This window comes from Ursus arctos, unplaced genomic scaffold (genome assembly GCF_023065955.2).
Source record: "Ursus arctos isolate Adak ecotype North America unplaced genomic scaffold, UrsArc2.0 scaffold_3, whole genome shotgun sequence".
Classification (NCBI taxonomy): Eukaryota; Metazoa; Chordata; class Mammalia; order Carnivora; family Ursidae; genus Ursus; species Ursus arctos.
Window position 1 is genome coordinate 84,727,680 of NW_026622985.1, and position 17,378 is coordinate 84,745,057.

The 17,378-nt window shown below is 43.2% G+C and overlaps 1 protein-coding gene across 10 annotated transcripts in view; it reads left to right on the top strand.

Moving 5' to 3' along the window:
- CALD1 (caldesmon 1) overlaps positions 1 to 17,378 on the top strand; it is a 177,884-nt gene that overhangs the window by 143,882 nt on the left and 16,624 nt on the right. For 5 of the 10 annotated variants that reach the window (XM_026511421.3, XM_057304355.1, XM_048213029.2 and 2 more), the window contains 4 exons: positions 225 to 1,191; positions 2,467 to 2,541; positions 7,728 to 7,870; positions 14,371 to 14,635. In XM_026511421.3, the coding sequence (XP_026367206.2) occupies positions 225 to 1,191; positions 2,467 to 2,541; positions 7,728 to 7,870; positions 14,371 to 14,635 (1,450 nt within the window). The remainder of the gene's footprint in view (positions 1 to 224; positions 1,192 to 2,466; positions 2,542 to 7,727; positions 7,871 to 14,370; positions 14,636 to 17,378) is intronic. The other 5 variants (XM_026511469.4, XM_048213030.2, XM_048213032.2 and 2 more) reach the window with 1 other exon arrangement.

Genomic DNA, 17,378 nt, shown 5'->3' on the forward strand with positions numbered 1-17,378 from the left:
ACTTCTGGCGGGTAGAGTAGATGCCAGTGGCCAGAGACCAAGGGCAGAGGCCTGCGTGTGCTGAACGCCAGGCGGGCCGGCCGGCACCATCAGGATAAGGGGGCGGGAGGGTCCCCTGGGCGCACACGGGACCCCGAGCCTCAGCCCTGGCGCGCCCCAGGCTTCGCGGATCCCGCGGCCGCATTAACCAGCAGGCTGTCTTTGGTGTCGTTTCTGTTGTCCAGCGTGCCCGACGAGGAGGTGAAGCCAAGCTCCTCGCACACGCAGGCGGAGGGCGACGACGAGGCTGCGCTCCTGGAGCGCCTGGCGCGGCGCGAGGAGAGACGCCAGAAGCGGCTTCAGGAAGCCCTGGAGCGGCAGAGGGAGCTCGACCCCACGGTCACGGACGCGGGCGTGTCACTCCCCAGCAGAAGGACGCAGAACGACGCCGCCGACAGCGAGGCCGCCGAGAAGGAAGAAAAGAGCGAGCGGCGCCAAGAGAGATACGAGGTCGAGGAGACGGAAATCGTCACCAAGTCCTATCAGAAGAACGACTGGAGGGACGCTGAGGAGAAAAAGCAGGAGGAAAAGGAAAAGGAGGAAGAGGAGGAAGAGAAGCCAAAGCAAGGAAGCCGGGAAGAAAATCAGGTAGAGGTGACGGTAGAAGGCGGAACAGCAGACGCAGCGGCTGTGCCGTTGGAAACGGGGCAGCTCAGTGCAGAAGAGCCTAGAACAGAGGAGGAGCCGGAGCGGGGTTCAGACGAGGCCGCCCACAATGGCAGGATGGAGACGGAAGGGAGGGAGCAAGCGGAGGCAGACAGGGCCAGGCTGGAAGCGGAAGAAAGAGAAAGGATTAGAGCGGAGCAAGAGCAGAGGGTAGCCGAGGAGCAAGCAAGGCGGGAAGCAGAAGAAAGGGCGGCTGCACAGGAGAGAGAAAGGAGGGAGGCGGCCGAGAGGGAGAGGGTTGAGCAAGAGAGAAGAGCTGCGGAGGAGAGGCAGCGGGCAAAGGCAGAGGAAGAGGAGAGAGCTAAGAGAGAAGAGGAGAAAGCTAAGAGAGAAGAGCAGAAGCTGCGGCAGCTAGAAGAGAACAGGAGCGAAGTGCAAGAGAAAAAGCGCAAAGGGGAAAAGGTAGACGAGAAAATAGAAGGGAAATGGGTAAATGAAAAGAAAGTACAAGAAGATAAACTTCAGACAGCCGTGCAAAAGAAACAGGTACAGTAAACATTTTGCACCAAATGTGTGATGCCTGTGACTTATGAGAAATGTAATGCACATCAGACTTGGGCCCGAGGCATGTTCCTGCAGCCCCACGTGCTTGCTGGTTTGGCAAGCTGTTCATTTTTTTCGGCCATAGCAATGTGCAAGCATGAAGCAGTCGATCGATGGCTAAATATTCAATCAACCAAATTTACTGGGACAGCCAGAGAGAAATTAATTGCTCTGTGCTTGCTTGTTATGAATACCAGAAAAATGAATTAACCCAAAGATAGTAAACGTGGCGGTGCTGTGTTGACTTATCCTTCTGCACCTGCATCTAAATTCATTCATTTTAACAACTGACTTCTAGCCATAGGTCTACATGAGGCAAGAGGACCAGAACTCCTCCCCTTATCCACATGTTTGGCATATAATTAAAAATTATAAAAGTTGGAGTGGGAAAATGACATAAAGAATCATGGTCAGAAATTTCATCTTAAGAAGGCAAAAATAACCCCGTTGAAATCAGCTGGCATGCTCAGGAGGGAAAGAAACCAATTTGGACCTTTCATTGAGTATGTCAAAACCTTGATTTGCCATCATGTAGACCTGAGCTTAATGCAGACTTGCAGAAAGCCATTCATTCATCTGAAGTGGCATCAATTTATAACTGACTGGTAATTAAGAGCATACATTCTGGTGCTTTTACCATAAGGATGACACGAATAAATTCATGTAGCCTGAGAAAGGTGGAAAGGGGGGGATGTTTGCAAACTGTGAAAGATTTTTTTTTCTGTCTGCAAGCCTGCATTAAAAGCACTCTACCTAACCACCACCTGCATCCCTAGCCCCCCCCCCAAAAAAAAGAGAGAAAGAAAGAGATGCTTGCATATTCACCTTTGCAGAGAGAACTCTCTCTCACTGAGTCTGCATTGTGCTGAAGTTGTCTTTCACTCCTGCTTGTTACAAGGGGCTCATGACCACAGCTATATTTGAGACCATCACAAACAAAATGCACCAAACCACACACAAGGTTTGTAAACATGCACAAAGGACCACCACGTCAGGCTGGATTTCAGGGAGCACAATGGCAGGCACGTGAGAAAACATTTTGGTGGAAAGAAACTATCCCACGTTGCTGTTTAGAATCACTGGCACCCAGGGTTATGTGAGCACTGAGTCAGCAAAATCCTAAGCCACATGCAAAGTGACCTGAGCACCCTCTCACTCTTGTAAGCTAGAAAGGGCTTCTTTTAAACGAGTGACCTTGCCACTCTTGAAAATAAAAAGGAAGAAGAAAAGGGGGCCAAAGCACAAGCTCAAAGAGAAAAGTCCCAAGAAGACAAGCCTACCTTCAAAAAAGAGGTAAATATTATTGAGAAATAACCTAATCATAAAGCAACAGAGAGCAGTGTTCCATGACATTTCAGGTCTGCTGATCTCAAAATTATAACATCTAATCCAGTGTTTTTCAAGCCATGACTTGACTTCATGATTCATTGAATGGTGAAATCAACTTAGAGCATCTCAAAAGTAGTTAAATGTGTCAATGGACATTTTAAAACATGAAATTGAATAGAAGATATCAGAGGGCATTATAAGCAGTACTACGTTGTGATAGAAACTGTCCTTCTTGCTGTGGGTCACAAAAAGCTTGAAAAACACTGCTCGGATCCATTTTTCCTGCTTTCTCCTCTTCTAAGTGCTATTTTTTTTCTCCTTGAACCATCCTACTTTCATTTCAGTTGTGGAATATTTCCAACTGGCTCTGATTAATGATTTAACTTTCCAAAGGAAAAACACTCCCCCACATCTCAGTAGAAAATTCGATGAGCTGAAGATGGTATTTGGTTTTCAAAAGAAAAGTTTGGCAAAATGTTCTGCATTGCATTTCTGAGGCACACACAGGAGCTGGTGGCAGGGTGTTTGACTGTAGGTAAGTAAGCCAGTCAGTGGAGCAGGGCCAGCTGCAGAGAGAATGTCATTACGCCCCCACGTGATCAAAAGGCCACATCAGAAAGCCTGACCTTGTTTTAACCATTGTGCTTACGTTAGCCCCAAGTAAACCTAAAAATTGTGACAGTATCTTATAAGTTCAAAGTGCTTAAACACGGTAAAATGAAATTATCGAAGGTAGGACGATTTGGATTACTTTGGGCATGGGTCTGCATCAGAGCTGTTGAGGGCCAGCTCAGATGGACTCCTGCTGCACTTCTCTGCCCACTGTTGGCACATATTAAGAAACAGAAAAATCCATATTTAGAAAATTAGGTAACCAGATTAAGCAGGGGAATAGTTATTTTCTTAAATGCTTTTTCATAAGATTTGCAGAAAAAGGTAAGAATCCCTAGATCATGTTCTATTTATTTTGGTTAAGATGTACGCACCTTCCTGTTTCTAATAGAACTTGAGGGGGTTTGGGAGTAAATACTGAATACAGACACCGCCCATTTTAAAGGAAGGGAAGCGGAAATCCTAAGAACTAGAAAGTTGCATTTGGTTCCAATGAGGCAGCTAAGGAAATGGTTGAATATTGTTGGGAAGCACTGTTCTCATTTCAGAGCAGAAGAACACCTTACAGATTCATCCACAAAAAATGAAAGTTACTGGAAGCTAAACTCAAACAGGAATGTCCCACTTGGGCTCTTCCATAAAGCTGGTGTTTGGTGGTGAATAGCTTCACGGAAGAAAGAGGGCATGAGACCTAATTCAGTGGGGGAGGGGAAGCTGAAAGAGCACTGTTTGGATTCTCTATTGAAAATGTAATTGACTTCCCTAAGATGTGATTGGGTTTTAATGGCACAAACATTCTGTCTATATATTGTGCCCGTGAGCAAGAAAGGGCTTGTGAGTGGTCACCCAAAACCGTCCTTCTGCCTCTTTTCAGAGAAGGCTCCAGTCCCAACAGTGGTGGTGACATAACCATCACAGACCTGCCCCCTTTCCCAGTTTGCTCTATACCCTCTAGAGCCCCAAAACTTTTGGCCTCTTTTTTACACAAGGTCAGATTAGCCACTCAACCCAGGCTCAAAAAAAAAAAAAGGAAGAAAAATCTGGTATTCCTGCTTTAAGATTGCATATGTAAATTACTAGTTGAATGACTAGATTTCCTCCCTCCAGCTAGTTGTGTGGTTACTTTATGTAAACAACTTTGAATCAGATTTTACATGATTTAGCCATTTCAAACACCCTCCTCCTTTTTTCCCCCTTTTTTTGTTAAAAAAATAACAAAAAAATTTCCTTTCAAGGAGCTAAACAGAATCAGTCAACCACAAGTAAACACAAACATCACGTGAGACTTCTTAGAGAAAACATTTTTCAGAAGTCACTCCAATCTCAGGGAAAAAAACTGTTTTTCTCCCCCTGCAGCCCTGCAGTTTTAACTGTTTGTGGCGATGGATCACAGAACATCAGCAACCTTGAAACTTAGCTTTCTTTTTCTCCTCTCCAATTACAAAATGCATTTCTCTTTTTAGTTCTTCAACCCGGAGTAGTAGTTTGTTTTTTTTTCCTGGCCTCTAACAGAAAACCTGTTTCCAGCAGAGTTGTTCGTATAATATTGAAACTGATATTCATATCATGTACCAAAGTTTCCCAAACATGGGCGTGCATGTAAATCACCTGGAATCTTACGAAATGCAGACTCTGACTCCGTGGGTCTGGGGTGGAGTCCGAGCTTACCGCGAGGTCTGTGTTGTTCGCAGACCAAACTTTCCGTGGCAAAGACATCCATGTGGCAGACATTGGACCCAGAAAAGGAATTGAGGCTTCAGAGTCTAACAGAAACGTGTCAAACCTCATCTGAAATGTAACTTGCCCCAGTTCTTGTCACTCTCCTGAAATCAAATAACGCAAAGCATCACTCTACAGAGACTGACAGCTCAGTCTTTTTGACTGCGCACTTGATATTTTGAGGGTCTCTCTGGCACCAGGCATGTCAGTTGAACTCCAGCTCCCCCCCATACACCCATGTGTTAACCCGTTGGATATCCCAAATATCCAGAGTTTTATCCAAATGTCATATTTGACCAGAGCCTGTCATAAGCTAATACTATCTGAATGTGAAGCACATTAACTCTCCAGGATACTTAGCCACCCATGAACCCATCGGCACAGATTTTCTTCATGGTAACATTCTGACGTAGCAGATCAAGTGCTTTTCCCTCAGAATCTCATGAGTTTAGGTTGAATCTGTTGACTATTCCACTGTGCTCCCTAAAATTTAAAGGCACTTTGGAATTTTATTTATTTATTTATTTATTTATTTATTTAAGATTTTATTTATTTATTTGACAGAGATAGAGACAGCCAGCGAGAGAGGGAACACAAGCAGGGGGAGTGGGAGAGGAAGAAGCAGGCTCATAGCGGAGGAGCCTGACGTGGGGCTCGAACCCATAACACCGGGATCACGCCCTGAGCCGAAGGCAGACGCTTAACCGCTGTGCCACCCAGGAGCCCCTATTTATTTATTTATTTATTTATTTATTTATTTATTTATTTCCCAGAAAGAGAAAATTATTTGCAAACTCAAATCAATATTTCATTGGGAATTTTTCTAAGAAAGTCTTCATCTTCCAAAGAGAATATAAGCATACCATCCTCTGTAACCTTTGCCAATAAAGGCAGAGCTGGAAGAAGGGGCGAGAGGATTTTTCTTCTCTTAGATGTGTATTGTTTTACAAATCTACTTTATACACGTTTTTGGTCAATAAGTCAGATAATGCATTTTGGAAGAATGGAAATATCTCTGACTCCAAAATAGGAGAAATGAGTCAAAGGGAATTTCTCTTTGCCTAGTGCTTCACAAACCATGAGATCGCAGAATGTGTTTTGTGGGTTCCCGGAAATGGGACACCCTTCCACCAAAATTTGCATCCCCAGATACTTCTTAACCGGGATATAAACTCCAGTCCCTGGTATGTGGGGCAATATCCAGCAGTGAAGGGCAGGACCACAATAGGCATTGCCTGCTCCTGCCTGCTGGGTGAACACAGATCTTCTGTGGCAAGAAGCCACCAGGTTGCTGCAGTCAAGCTATAGGATGGGCCAGAGCAGAGCTTCCCTCACTGCTCTCTAGCCTTTCACGACAAGTCAGGAGCCAAGAGGGAAATGACAGGATGAAGGATGAGGAAGAAATCCTCTGGTCCAACCTCTCTTATGTATGGAGAGCCAACCTCTCAGAGAAATAAGATGACTTCATTTTATCTAGTCTGTTGGCAGCACTAGAGCAAAACCTCAGCTTGCCTGACTTCCAGACAAAGCTCTCAGAGAGGATGGCAAAACAACAGCCCCCTTTTTCAGCATGTCCAAGGGCTAGCTTGGAGAAAGATTGAAGTCTTAACTCATTAGGGCAACATGGTAGTGAATAGTCCATCTGTGGTGATTTAAGCAAATAACATCCAAAGAAGGCAATCAGGCAAAGGACTACTCGAGGCTCATCAGTAAAGAGGGGGAAAAAAGTACTGTGCTTCGTAAGACATTGCACTTGAGGAGTAAGTGTTCAGAGGGTATCAGAGGAATAGCTGGAAAGAGGTGAGTGATCAGATAAGGGAAGGCCATCCTGGGCAGCACCTGAAGGCCCAAGTTCTCATGCCTGCCCTTCCTCTGTTGCTTGCTTTAGAACGTTAGTGTCTAGTCGCTGGTTGTCGTGAAAAGAGCAATAATGAACCTCTTCTGTTTTCGCACTCAAACTTTAGGAAAGGGTGAGCTGATACAGGTAATCTCAACCCCCTAACAAGCTATGTAAATTCACTTTACTTTGAAATAATGTGTCTCATTTACCGTGAGGACCTTGTAATACAAAACTCATAAAAATTAAAACTAACACCCACTCTCCACATAGCACCTTCCTCTGTCTCCCCAACCATCACAAAACCTCTTCTGGTTTCCTATTCCATTCAAACTATAGTGGTTTAGATGACTACAGACATGGTCCCACAGGTCTGAGTCATTTCCCTAAAGGTAGGGTTATTATGTCTTCTATCCTCAGGACCCTAGTTACTCATTTGATTAAAATACAAGGGTGGGCTTCCTCTGCCATCTGCCAAAAATTGGCTTGGCAGATCTGGTAGGTTTCCTTGGCAGGTTTCCTTTTTGCCTCCTCAACACATTTGTTTCCTTTTCAAAGACACAGTCTTTATCCAAGAAAAAAACTGTCCAACCAACCTGGACATTCTCCCATCAATGCCACACTAATGATCACTCTTTTCAGTGGGAACTATAAAGAGGACTCTTACATGGAATTCCCAGAACATAGTAGTTTCCAAACAGTAACACCTCCACTGCTCTTGAAAACAAAACCCCAGGGAAATCAGGGATGATCTCGGTTTCCTAAAATTGTGGTCTAGGTCTTTGCACAGAGGCTGGAGGACCATAGCTCACACTCCAAGTATTTCCTCTGACCCCGGCTCTGCCATATCATTCTCCAGTGGTTTGTTTTACTTCTGAGTTTTCTGGCTTCTTAATAATTCTGGGTCTTATTTGGTGATACCAACCAAAACCTAATACGATTTTTATCATTATGTTTCTTCCTGATGTGTACTGTTGGTTAGATCAAAGATGAGAAGATTAAAAAGGACAAAGAGCCCAAAGAAGTGAAGAGCTTCTTGGATGGAAAAAAGGGATTTACAGAAGTGAAGTCACAGAATGGAGAATTCATGACCCACAAACTTAAACACACCGAGAATACTTTCAGGTAAGACACAGAGACTACTTAACAATGACTGTGTTCACATGTGAAGAAAAAATAATAATCAGCCTCCCTATCCTGTGCCTCCAGACAGAAACGTGCTAAACAGGCAACATATTTCTGTTGTGAAGTCATTGGCCATTGTCTCAGAGATACTCAGTCAGCAGATCAGGCTATCAATCACTAACAGAAGACCAGCAGTCTTTGCTCAGACAAGGTTTAATCTGCTTTTCCCATTACTTAGCAAAGCAGATCATGCTTAGGATCCATGTTTTTGTTCCCTGACTTAATATGCTCGTGTAAGATCAGTTTATTAGAAAACATTATGACTGGGGTTAATGTCATTGATTCTCTGTATGGTCCAGCCAGTTTCGTAAGAGACACTTGTCAGTACCATTTTCAAGACTGTGTTTTTTTAAAGACCATAAATGTTGCTTAAAACTGAGATTGTCCTGTGGCCAAATATTTGTGAAATGTTAGGTTAAGCTAAGTTAATTAGATCTCTTTACCACAGGACTTTGAGAGCACTTGATGTTAATTTGCACTGAGAATCTCAAAGAGGGAGGAATAGGGGCAGGACACTAGTGTTCCATTTAATACCCCTTGGAGAGCCCTCTTGCGTAGCTTCAGCTTCCCCTTCTCACCCCACCAACCCCCCCCAATCATGTTGAATATCTGGACAATTGATTTTAGGACAGATAGACAAGTACGTACAGGTAAATCCTTACTTCTAGATACACTGAATACTGAGAGCTCCCCACCAGTTCTGTAGAAGGACTCAAGTGACAGAAGCCTGCTGTGGACACCTGGCCCCATGATTCTTTGTGCCCCACTCCTACACATACACTCCCTCCAACCACTGGTGCCAAATTCCTACCTCTGTTAGGTCACTGGCGGCGGTGCCAGATGTCCTGGAAAAGAGTCTTAGGTTCTTGAAACGTGGATTCCCATGGGGTTGTTTTGGCAGCAGTCTTGCCTGTAGACCTTGTTCTTCTGAACAGTTCGAATAAGAAGGTCCCCAAGAGCAGGTATGGTGAAGTTGGACGTATTCCTTACACCCAAGACTTTGTGGCATTCAGAAGCAAGCAGAGCTCCTAGGGCTCTGCTCCTCTAAGCAGGCTAAAGTGGGGAAATATAATTGTCCCCAAACAATTTCTCTATACAAAAATCTGAGCAGAAAGGTAATCGCACTTAACCAAGGGAGAGCCTATGGAAGAAAATATGCGTAGAAAATGCCTAACTGTGAAGGAGGAGGATGCATAGACCCTATAGACGTTACTTGGGATTGGCCAGAAAGTAGACTTTAAGTAGAACATTAAGAGTTTATTAAGAATGCTTAGAAAATCTCGAAACTGATTTGATTCCAGTTGGTAAGCTGAGTCCAAAGCTTGCTGAAGTGCCATTAGTTTAATATTTCAAAGCCCTAGAACAGTGTCAGGTTCATGAAAAGTATCCAAGGAATATTGCCTAACAATATGACCATCTTATTATTTGATAGTTTAAAACAGGTTTTGTGGGTATGAGTATATTTTTTGTTAAGAAAAATAATGTTTTTTAAAAATCTGTCAGTAGAAAGAAGTTTAGTTAACAATTAGCAAACTTGCCAACCAGCTTTACTCCAAACTCAAATTAATAATTAACACGCCCATTGTGTGGAAATCGAGAGAGCTGGGAATTGAAAGAGAAAAATCACAAGGATTTAAGTGTAGCTCTGAGAATTCTTAAATGTGACTCTGGCCTTAATTTTTCCATCTTTGGGCAGAAAAAAAATGACAAAAACAAGCAGCCACCATATCATTCGTTTTTGTTTAGCTGCTAACATACGTTAGTTTTAGGTTTAATTCGAAGTTGCTGCCAATGGAAGCAGAGATGCCCGGTTTTGGTGTATAGACTTATAAAGTGAGGAGCTTTATAAAGAAGGAAGTAGGAGCCTCTGTTTACAATAGCCACGTGCCTACTAGCCTCACTGCAAACAAACTGTCTTCATGGTGAAAGGTCTGATGTTCATCTAGACTTATGCCTAAGGAAGCCGAGGCTAGAGGCGAGACCTTCTGGAAGAAATATCCATTAGTGTCACCCTTCGTGCTCAAGGCATGCCGGTACATCTGAGTAGAGGTGACGTGGACAAAACTCTTGCTACTATTTTGAGCATAGCTCCTCACGTTTAATGACTGCCCCCTTTGATATTTCCATTTTCTTTGATTAGATTGTTTTCTCTAAAACGTGACATAAAAAAACCTCAATTCAATGAGCAAGGTATAGAAAAAGCAGATTATACCAAAGGTTTTATAGAAAATACAAAACAGGCATTTCTCTGCTTTCCATCTATTTTTGACATGGTAATTAAAGTTTTTTCTAATTATAGGAAAAAAGATATTCATTAGGAAACATTCAGAAAATAGAAGTACAAAAATAAGCACCTACCACCCAAAGACAACTACCAGTAACATTTTATCCAGATATTTTTATGTGTATATATTCAAAATAGACATATATAGTATGTATATGTGTGACTATAACTATAAATATATATTTTTAATTGGTTCTTGCATTATATCATAGCCACTTTCTGTACCAATTAATGTAAGCTTACAATTAATAATGTTAGAGTATTCCACCAGATGGATGTTATCAGATTTATTGAACCCATCCCTAATGATGGACATTTTCATTGTCCAAAATGAAGACTGAGCGACACCTAGTGGAATCCAAAGAAGTTTGTATAGGCATGTGTTCCAGTCCAATTCCTGTTCACTACCATGATGAACACAAAGAGAGAGCAAACTCATTTCTGAAGAAGGAAAGACCTTGAATTAGCACAGAGAGATTTTCTCTCTGGCGTCACAGACCTATGAACTGATAAGACTCTGAAAGAGCAACATCCAAGTTTTAAGGGACCCTCTAACCTTTGTTTGAGTTCAAAATAAAAAAGTTCTTTAACTGTCAAGAACCTAGAACAATACTTTAACACTTTTTAACCTAAACTCTTAGTAAGAAGTAAATTTTACATTATGACCCAGTTCACAGCTACATATGTATACTTATAATGGAAACGAACATGTGAAGAGATGGTACTTTGCCTTCCTCTGTGCAGCGCACTCTGATCTTTTCTGTTTTGTTTTGGTTTAATGCGGATTTTACTCCACAGTACTGATTTTTCCATCCTGCAGCTTGAAAAGGTTGGAAAGGACATAGTATACTCAGAACTACCTCAGTGTTTGAGGTGCCTGGGTGGCTCAGTTCGTTAAGCACCTGCCTTTGGGTCAGGTCATGATCTCAGGGTCCTGGGATCGAGCCCCGCGTCGGTCTCCTGCTCAGCGGGGAGTCTGCTTGTCCCTCTCCCTCTGCCCCTCCCCACCTGCTGCTTGCATGCTCACTGGCTCTCTCTCCCCCAAATAAAATCTTGAGGAAAAAAGAAAAAGAAGTATCTTGATGTTTAAAAAGCATGAGATGTACACATAAGATCAGTACTGGTGATTATGTAGGCTTGAACTCATTTTCTGATTTATTCTTCTTTCCTGTTCCATTGCTAAAAACACTGAGCCCTTTTCTACATGGAATAAATGGTAACAGATAATGGTAATTCATCTCTTCCTTAGACAAAAGGTTAGGGATGGGCCACCTGTGTTCAGAGCTAGTTAAGCATGACCTCACTGCTTGTTAATAAGTACTTAAGTAGCGGGCAAGCTACAGCCTTGTCTCTTAGTTAAGGACTATCTGTAACTAGACACACTTTTGAGGGCACCACTAAATTCTCCTAAATAAAGTGCCAGGACGATCCAGGTAACATGAATTTTGCTCCACTGAAAACTAGGGCTCTGCAGCAGTTCTGTCAATACCAACATGTTTTGAAGACAATTATCAATGTCATACCTCTATTAGATGGCAATTTATTAAAGGAGCTCAGGGTTGGGGCGCCTGGGTGGCTCAGTCGTTAAGCCTGCCTTCGGCTCAGGGCATGATCCCGGCGTTATGGAATCGAGCCCCACATCAGGCTCCTCTGCTGGGAGCCTGCTTCTTCCTCTCCCACTCCCCCTGCTTGTGTTCCCTCTCTCGCTGGCTGTCTCTTTCTGTTAAATAAATAAATAAAATCTTTAAAAAAAAATAAAGGAACTCAGGATCAGTAGGTGCTAATGACCTCTCTCCTCTTTTTATATGATTTATGTAAAAACACTAAGAATTTTAAAATTTTAACATAGGGACCCCTGGGATAGTGTTCTGTCTCTAGTCTTAACATGTTCCCAATTCTACAGTAAAATCCCTGTGTATTCTCCTTAATCCCAAAAGAAAACTTCACATAATTTCAGTTTTATTTCTTTTTTTTTAAGAGTGACTTTCTTTCTTTTTTAATTTTATTTTTTTAAGAGAGGGAGAGAGGAGGGAGAGGGGCAGAGGGTGAGGGAGAGAAAGAATCTTAAGCAGGCTCCATGCCCAGCGCAGAGCCCGACGTGGGACTTGATCTCACAGCCCTGAGATTATGAGCTGAACAGAAATCAAGAGTTAGATGCCTAACCAACTGAGGCACGCAGGCACCCCTAATTTCAATTTTATTTGTAACTTATAAAAGAAGTACCCATTTTTCTTGCTGTTTTATAAGCTGTGCCATCTGATAAAGCATTGTTCCCACTGGAGCCTGGAAGGTAGTTAGGCCTAGACTGTAGAAATTCTAGAGTCTTATAGGTAGGAAACATCCCTCCCAGACTCTCTAGTCCTCAGGGTAGGAGGTGAGAGGTAGAGGCTAACGTGCTTGATTCAGTTGATTTTTTATTTTATGACAAACCATATTTAACTCCTGATATAATTCTAGTACAGTGGAAAGAAGAGTATACTTGGTAGAGAAACACTAGAATCTGATCATGGCTCTACCACTTTCTTGCTACCAAAAGTTTGGGCAGATTGTTTTCTCTCTCACCCATCACTTCCTAATTTGTAAAATGGCAGTATTAACCTAATCTGCCAACTCCCGTATTATTGTGACTATTAAATGAGATAATAAATATGAAAAGCGCCTATAAAACGTAAGTAACAACCCTAACTACACCACATCAGGGCTAATTTAGTAATTTTAAGTTACAATTAGGTATATTCCTGTCATGTTAGACCACACAAATTGAAGCCATGAGGTAATGCCATCATTATGAACTTTCTTGGAGCACCTGTTTAAGAATGGACATAACATTACTGTATTTATAGCTCTTAATCAAGAAGCTAAGGGTAATTTCATCCGCCAGAGGTCAGCTGCTGGAGTCAAGTTCAAGACAAGGATGTGGATAAGCAGATTTATTTCAGTGTCTACCCTAGTTTCAGCCATCTTTTCCTGTCTCTAGCACCTGACCCTGTAAGTCTTCCCTCCTGATCCGTGATTCAAGGCAGATCCAAATTAACCAGTAACTTACAGCAGAGGACTACTAGGGTCACACCTAGATTTTAGAACTCAATCTAATGGCATCGTTTTGCACTACATGGCTTCCTTTCCAGTAACAACTAATATTTATGATAATATGTGTCAACATTTATTTAATATGTAATCTCATGGGATCTAAAGAGTAGCCCACTGAGGTAAATAGAACAAATAACATTTGCCTAGTTTTTCTATGTTGTATCATGCATGTATCATGGATTTTTTTTTTAATTGTGGTTAAACACATAACATAAAATTTACCATCTTAACCATTTTTAAGTGTACAACTCAGTAGTGTGACGTACATTCACATTGTTGTGAAACATCTCCAGAACTTTTTCATCTTGCAAACCTGAAACTCTATACCCATTAAATAACTCCCCAGCTCCCCTCCCTGCAGCCACTGGTAACCAGCATTCAACTTTCTGTTCCCTGAATTGACTACATAACTCGTGTAGGTGGAATTATGCAGAATTTATCTTTTGGGGACTAGTTTATTTCATGTAGCATAATATCCTCCAGGGTCATCCATGCTGTAGCCTGTGACAGATTGCCTTACTTTTTAAGGCTGGATATTATTACACTGTATGTATGCACCACTTTCTGTTCCTTTATTCATTTGTTGATGGATATTTGGGTTGCTTCCGCCTCTCCACTATTGCAAGTAATGCTGCTATGAACAAGGGTACACAAATATCTTTTCAAGATCCTGCTTTCAGTTCTTTGGGATATATACCCAGAAGTGGGGTTGCTGGAGCATATGGTAGTTTCACTGTTAATTTTTTGAGGAACCTCCCTACTGTTTTCCATAGTGGTTGCACTATTTTGCCCATTCTCCATGCGCCATTTTCCTACCGACAGTGTCTGTTTGCACCGTTGTACGGCTAGGAAACCAGGGGTAAGTGGCAGAAAGGGATCAGCTTCAGACCTTGAGATTCCAGGCAGACCCCAAGACCCCTTGGGCTGGTGTGAAGATCCACTGTGTTTTGACGGGGGCAGTAGAGATTTCTTTTGGTGTGGGATGCAAAGCCTGCAGATCTCCCTCCCTCCCTTGGGGGAGGCTGCCAGACTGACGGTTGTCAAACCCCTTTGCATTTCCGGACAGCCGCCCTGGAGCGGGAGCAAGGGGCAGCGAGGCCAAGGAGGCCGAAGGCGCTTCACAGGTGGAGGCCGGCAAACGTCTGGAGGAGCTTCGCCGTCGCCGCGGGGAAACCGAGAGCGAGGAGTTCGAGAAGCTCAAACAGAAGCAGCAGGAGGCGGCCCAGGAGCTGGAGGAGCTGAAGAAAAAGCGGGAGGAGCGAAGGAAGGTCCTGGAGGAGGAAGAGCAGAAGCGGAAGCAGGAGGAAGCCGAGAGAAAAGTCAGAGAGGAGGTAAGAAGGGCGCAGCCCGCCTGGCATGGCAGCTGCCCCGGGCCCCAGTCCACGTCTGGTAACCCTTCTAGCCCGGGGAATAATTTTTTCGTGGTGGAATGCTGCTGTTCTTTTGAGTACGGACTCTTACAAATATATTTTAAGAATAATAAAGTTAACCGTGCACTAGGCACAGATCTAAAACCTTTACCCTTAGTCATTTATATCCGTTTACAAGAACTTTCCGATGCGGGATGTGTGTAGTCTTATTATCCCATTTTTCAGATGAGGAAACTGAGGCACAGAATGGGTTAGTAATTTTCCCACGGTCCTGTTTGCCTTAACCCATTCCCCTATACTGTCTCTCGATAAAGAACAGAAAGCAGAGAAAGATGATAAGATCTGCAGATTAGATATAAGAGCTGAGAGTCACGTGATAGTTGTTTTCTGATATTTGAAGAGTTTTGATAGAATTTTTAAAAATAGCTTTTCTTTTTGTAATGGAAGAGTAAGGAGATGAGGTCGTCACAAGCAGAGGCAGTATCTGCTTTGTTCATTACTGTAAACCCAGGAGCCAACACAGTGCCAGGCATGTAGCGGAGCCCAGTAATTATGAACAGATGAATGTGTTCCGCCTTTTAAGACAGAACTAAAAACAACAGATAAAGTTACAAGACAAATTTTGAACACTGAAAAAGCGCTTAACCAACTACAGCTTTACAAGGTGCATTCTTTCCTTTCATCCTGAGGTGTATTATTATTCTCATTTTATGGACAAAGAAAAGGGAATCAGATTATTTAAGTGACTTATGTGAGTCACCTGACTAGTAAGTGGTAGAATCAGTATTGGGGCCTCCATTCTCTAAATCAGCTTAGAGCTTTTCCCTCTGATCTTAGGAGATAGTGACCTTCCATCATTCAAACTTTGCAAAAAGACTTCCGATGGCTCAGGGCGCCTGGGTGGCTCGTTAAGCGTCTGCCTTCAGCCCAGGGCATGATCCCAGAGTCCTGGGATCGAGCCCCACATTGGGCTCCCTGCTCTGCTGGGAGCCTGCTTCTTCCTCTCCCACTCCCCCTGCTTGTGTTCCCTCTCTCGCTGGCTGTCTCTCTCTCTGTCAAATAAATAAATAAAGTCTTTAATTAAAAAAAAAAAAGACTTCCGATGGCTTTCTGACACGGATCCTCTGCAAAAATTGCCTGACCTGCGTGGAAAGTTTGGATAAACTATTCCAAGGTCTCTTCCAACTCCAGCTCTCAATGAGCCAGTTGCCTTTGATTGGGAAGTATTTGGGAAGATAGTGCCTTAGAGCCAAACATACCTGGGCTGGTATCCTTTGCCACTTGCAAGCTGGGACCTTGGCAGAGTTACTGAACTAAGATAAGCTAAGACTTCTTTTCTTTACCTGTGAAATAATGTCTGCTTAGAGTGTCGATGCCAGGATTAAGTAGATCATTGTGTTCATGGTGCCTGGTAGTTATGATTATTGTTATCGTTGTTATTGTTATTTAGAGGAGCAGAGTATCCGTGAAGGCAGAAGAGAAACACTAACTCTTAGAATTGGATTGGACCTAGGAGATTATTTGGTCTGACCTCCTGCCAAACTGTCGTTAGTCAGGAGAGCCACAGTAACAAATTCCCATAGACTGGGTGGCTTATAAACAACAGAAATTTGTTTCTCACTGTTCTGGAGGTTGGGGAGTTCAAGATCAAGGCTTCAGCAAATTCTGTGTCTGGTGAGACCCTGCTTCCGAGTTCATAGCAGTCTTCCCACTGCTTCCTCACTTGGCAGAAGGTGGAAGGGAGCTCCCTGGGTTCTCCTTAATGAGGGCACTAGTGCCATTCATGAGGGCTCCACTCTCATGATCTAATCACCTGCCAAAGGCCTCAACTCCTAAAACCATCACTTTGGGGGCTAGGGCTTTAACTATATGAATGGGGGGGGGCACAGACATTCAGCCCATAACACAGAGAATCATTCTGCCAGGTGAAAATCCAGTCTCTGCTTGAGAACATACAGTTTGAAAACTACAAAAGACTACACACATCTCTCAGTCTGTCATTCATAGAGGATGTGCGATTTGATCAGTGCTCCAAATGTTTTGCCTGAGAGAGAAGACGGGGGAGAGTATTGTAGACCAGGAAGGAAGGCACAGAGGGGTTAATGAGACACACTGTGGTGCAGTGTCTATATATTTTCACATTTGTCAAACCATCTAAAATAATCTACTCAGTTGATGCGGGGACAACCATAAAATTTTCTCTTGTACAATTTGGTAAATACAATACCATAGATTTATATAACTTTGCACATCAGTTATCTCATTTGTCTTCACAACTCTCCTCGGAAGGAGGGAGAAGGGACATTTGTATTCCTTTTCCGTACACAGAAATGGAAGGTCAGTGGTAAGTGATCTGACTGGATGGTAATGATAACGATCAGCTTCATACTGAGCACGAGGCCCGGCATTTTACATGGGCTTTCTCATGTAACCCTCAGGACACCTATCATTATCCCCATTTTACAGATGATAAACTGAGGCACAGAGCGGAGAAGTGACGTGGCCAAGGTCACACAGTTGGGAAGTGGCAACGCCAGGGTGTGAGTCAGGCAGTTGGACCCGGAGGCTCAGGCTTAACTTCTAGCCACCGTCCTTGAGGAAGGGGAGGCATCCAGTCCAGAACCCGGCTCGTTTTCCTCTGGGACTAGCGCTCTCTCCCCTCCAGCACTCTTTCCTTCTGCCTTGAAGCTCATACTGATGTCCT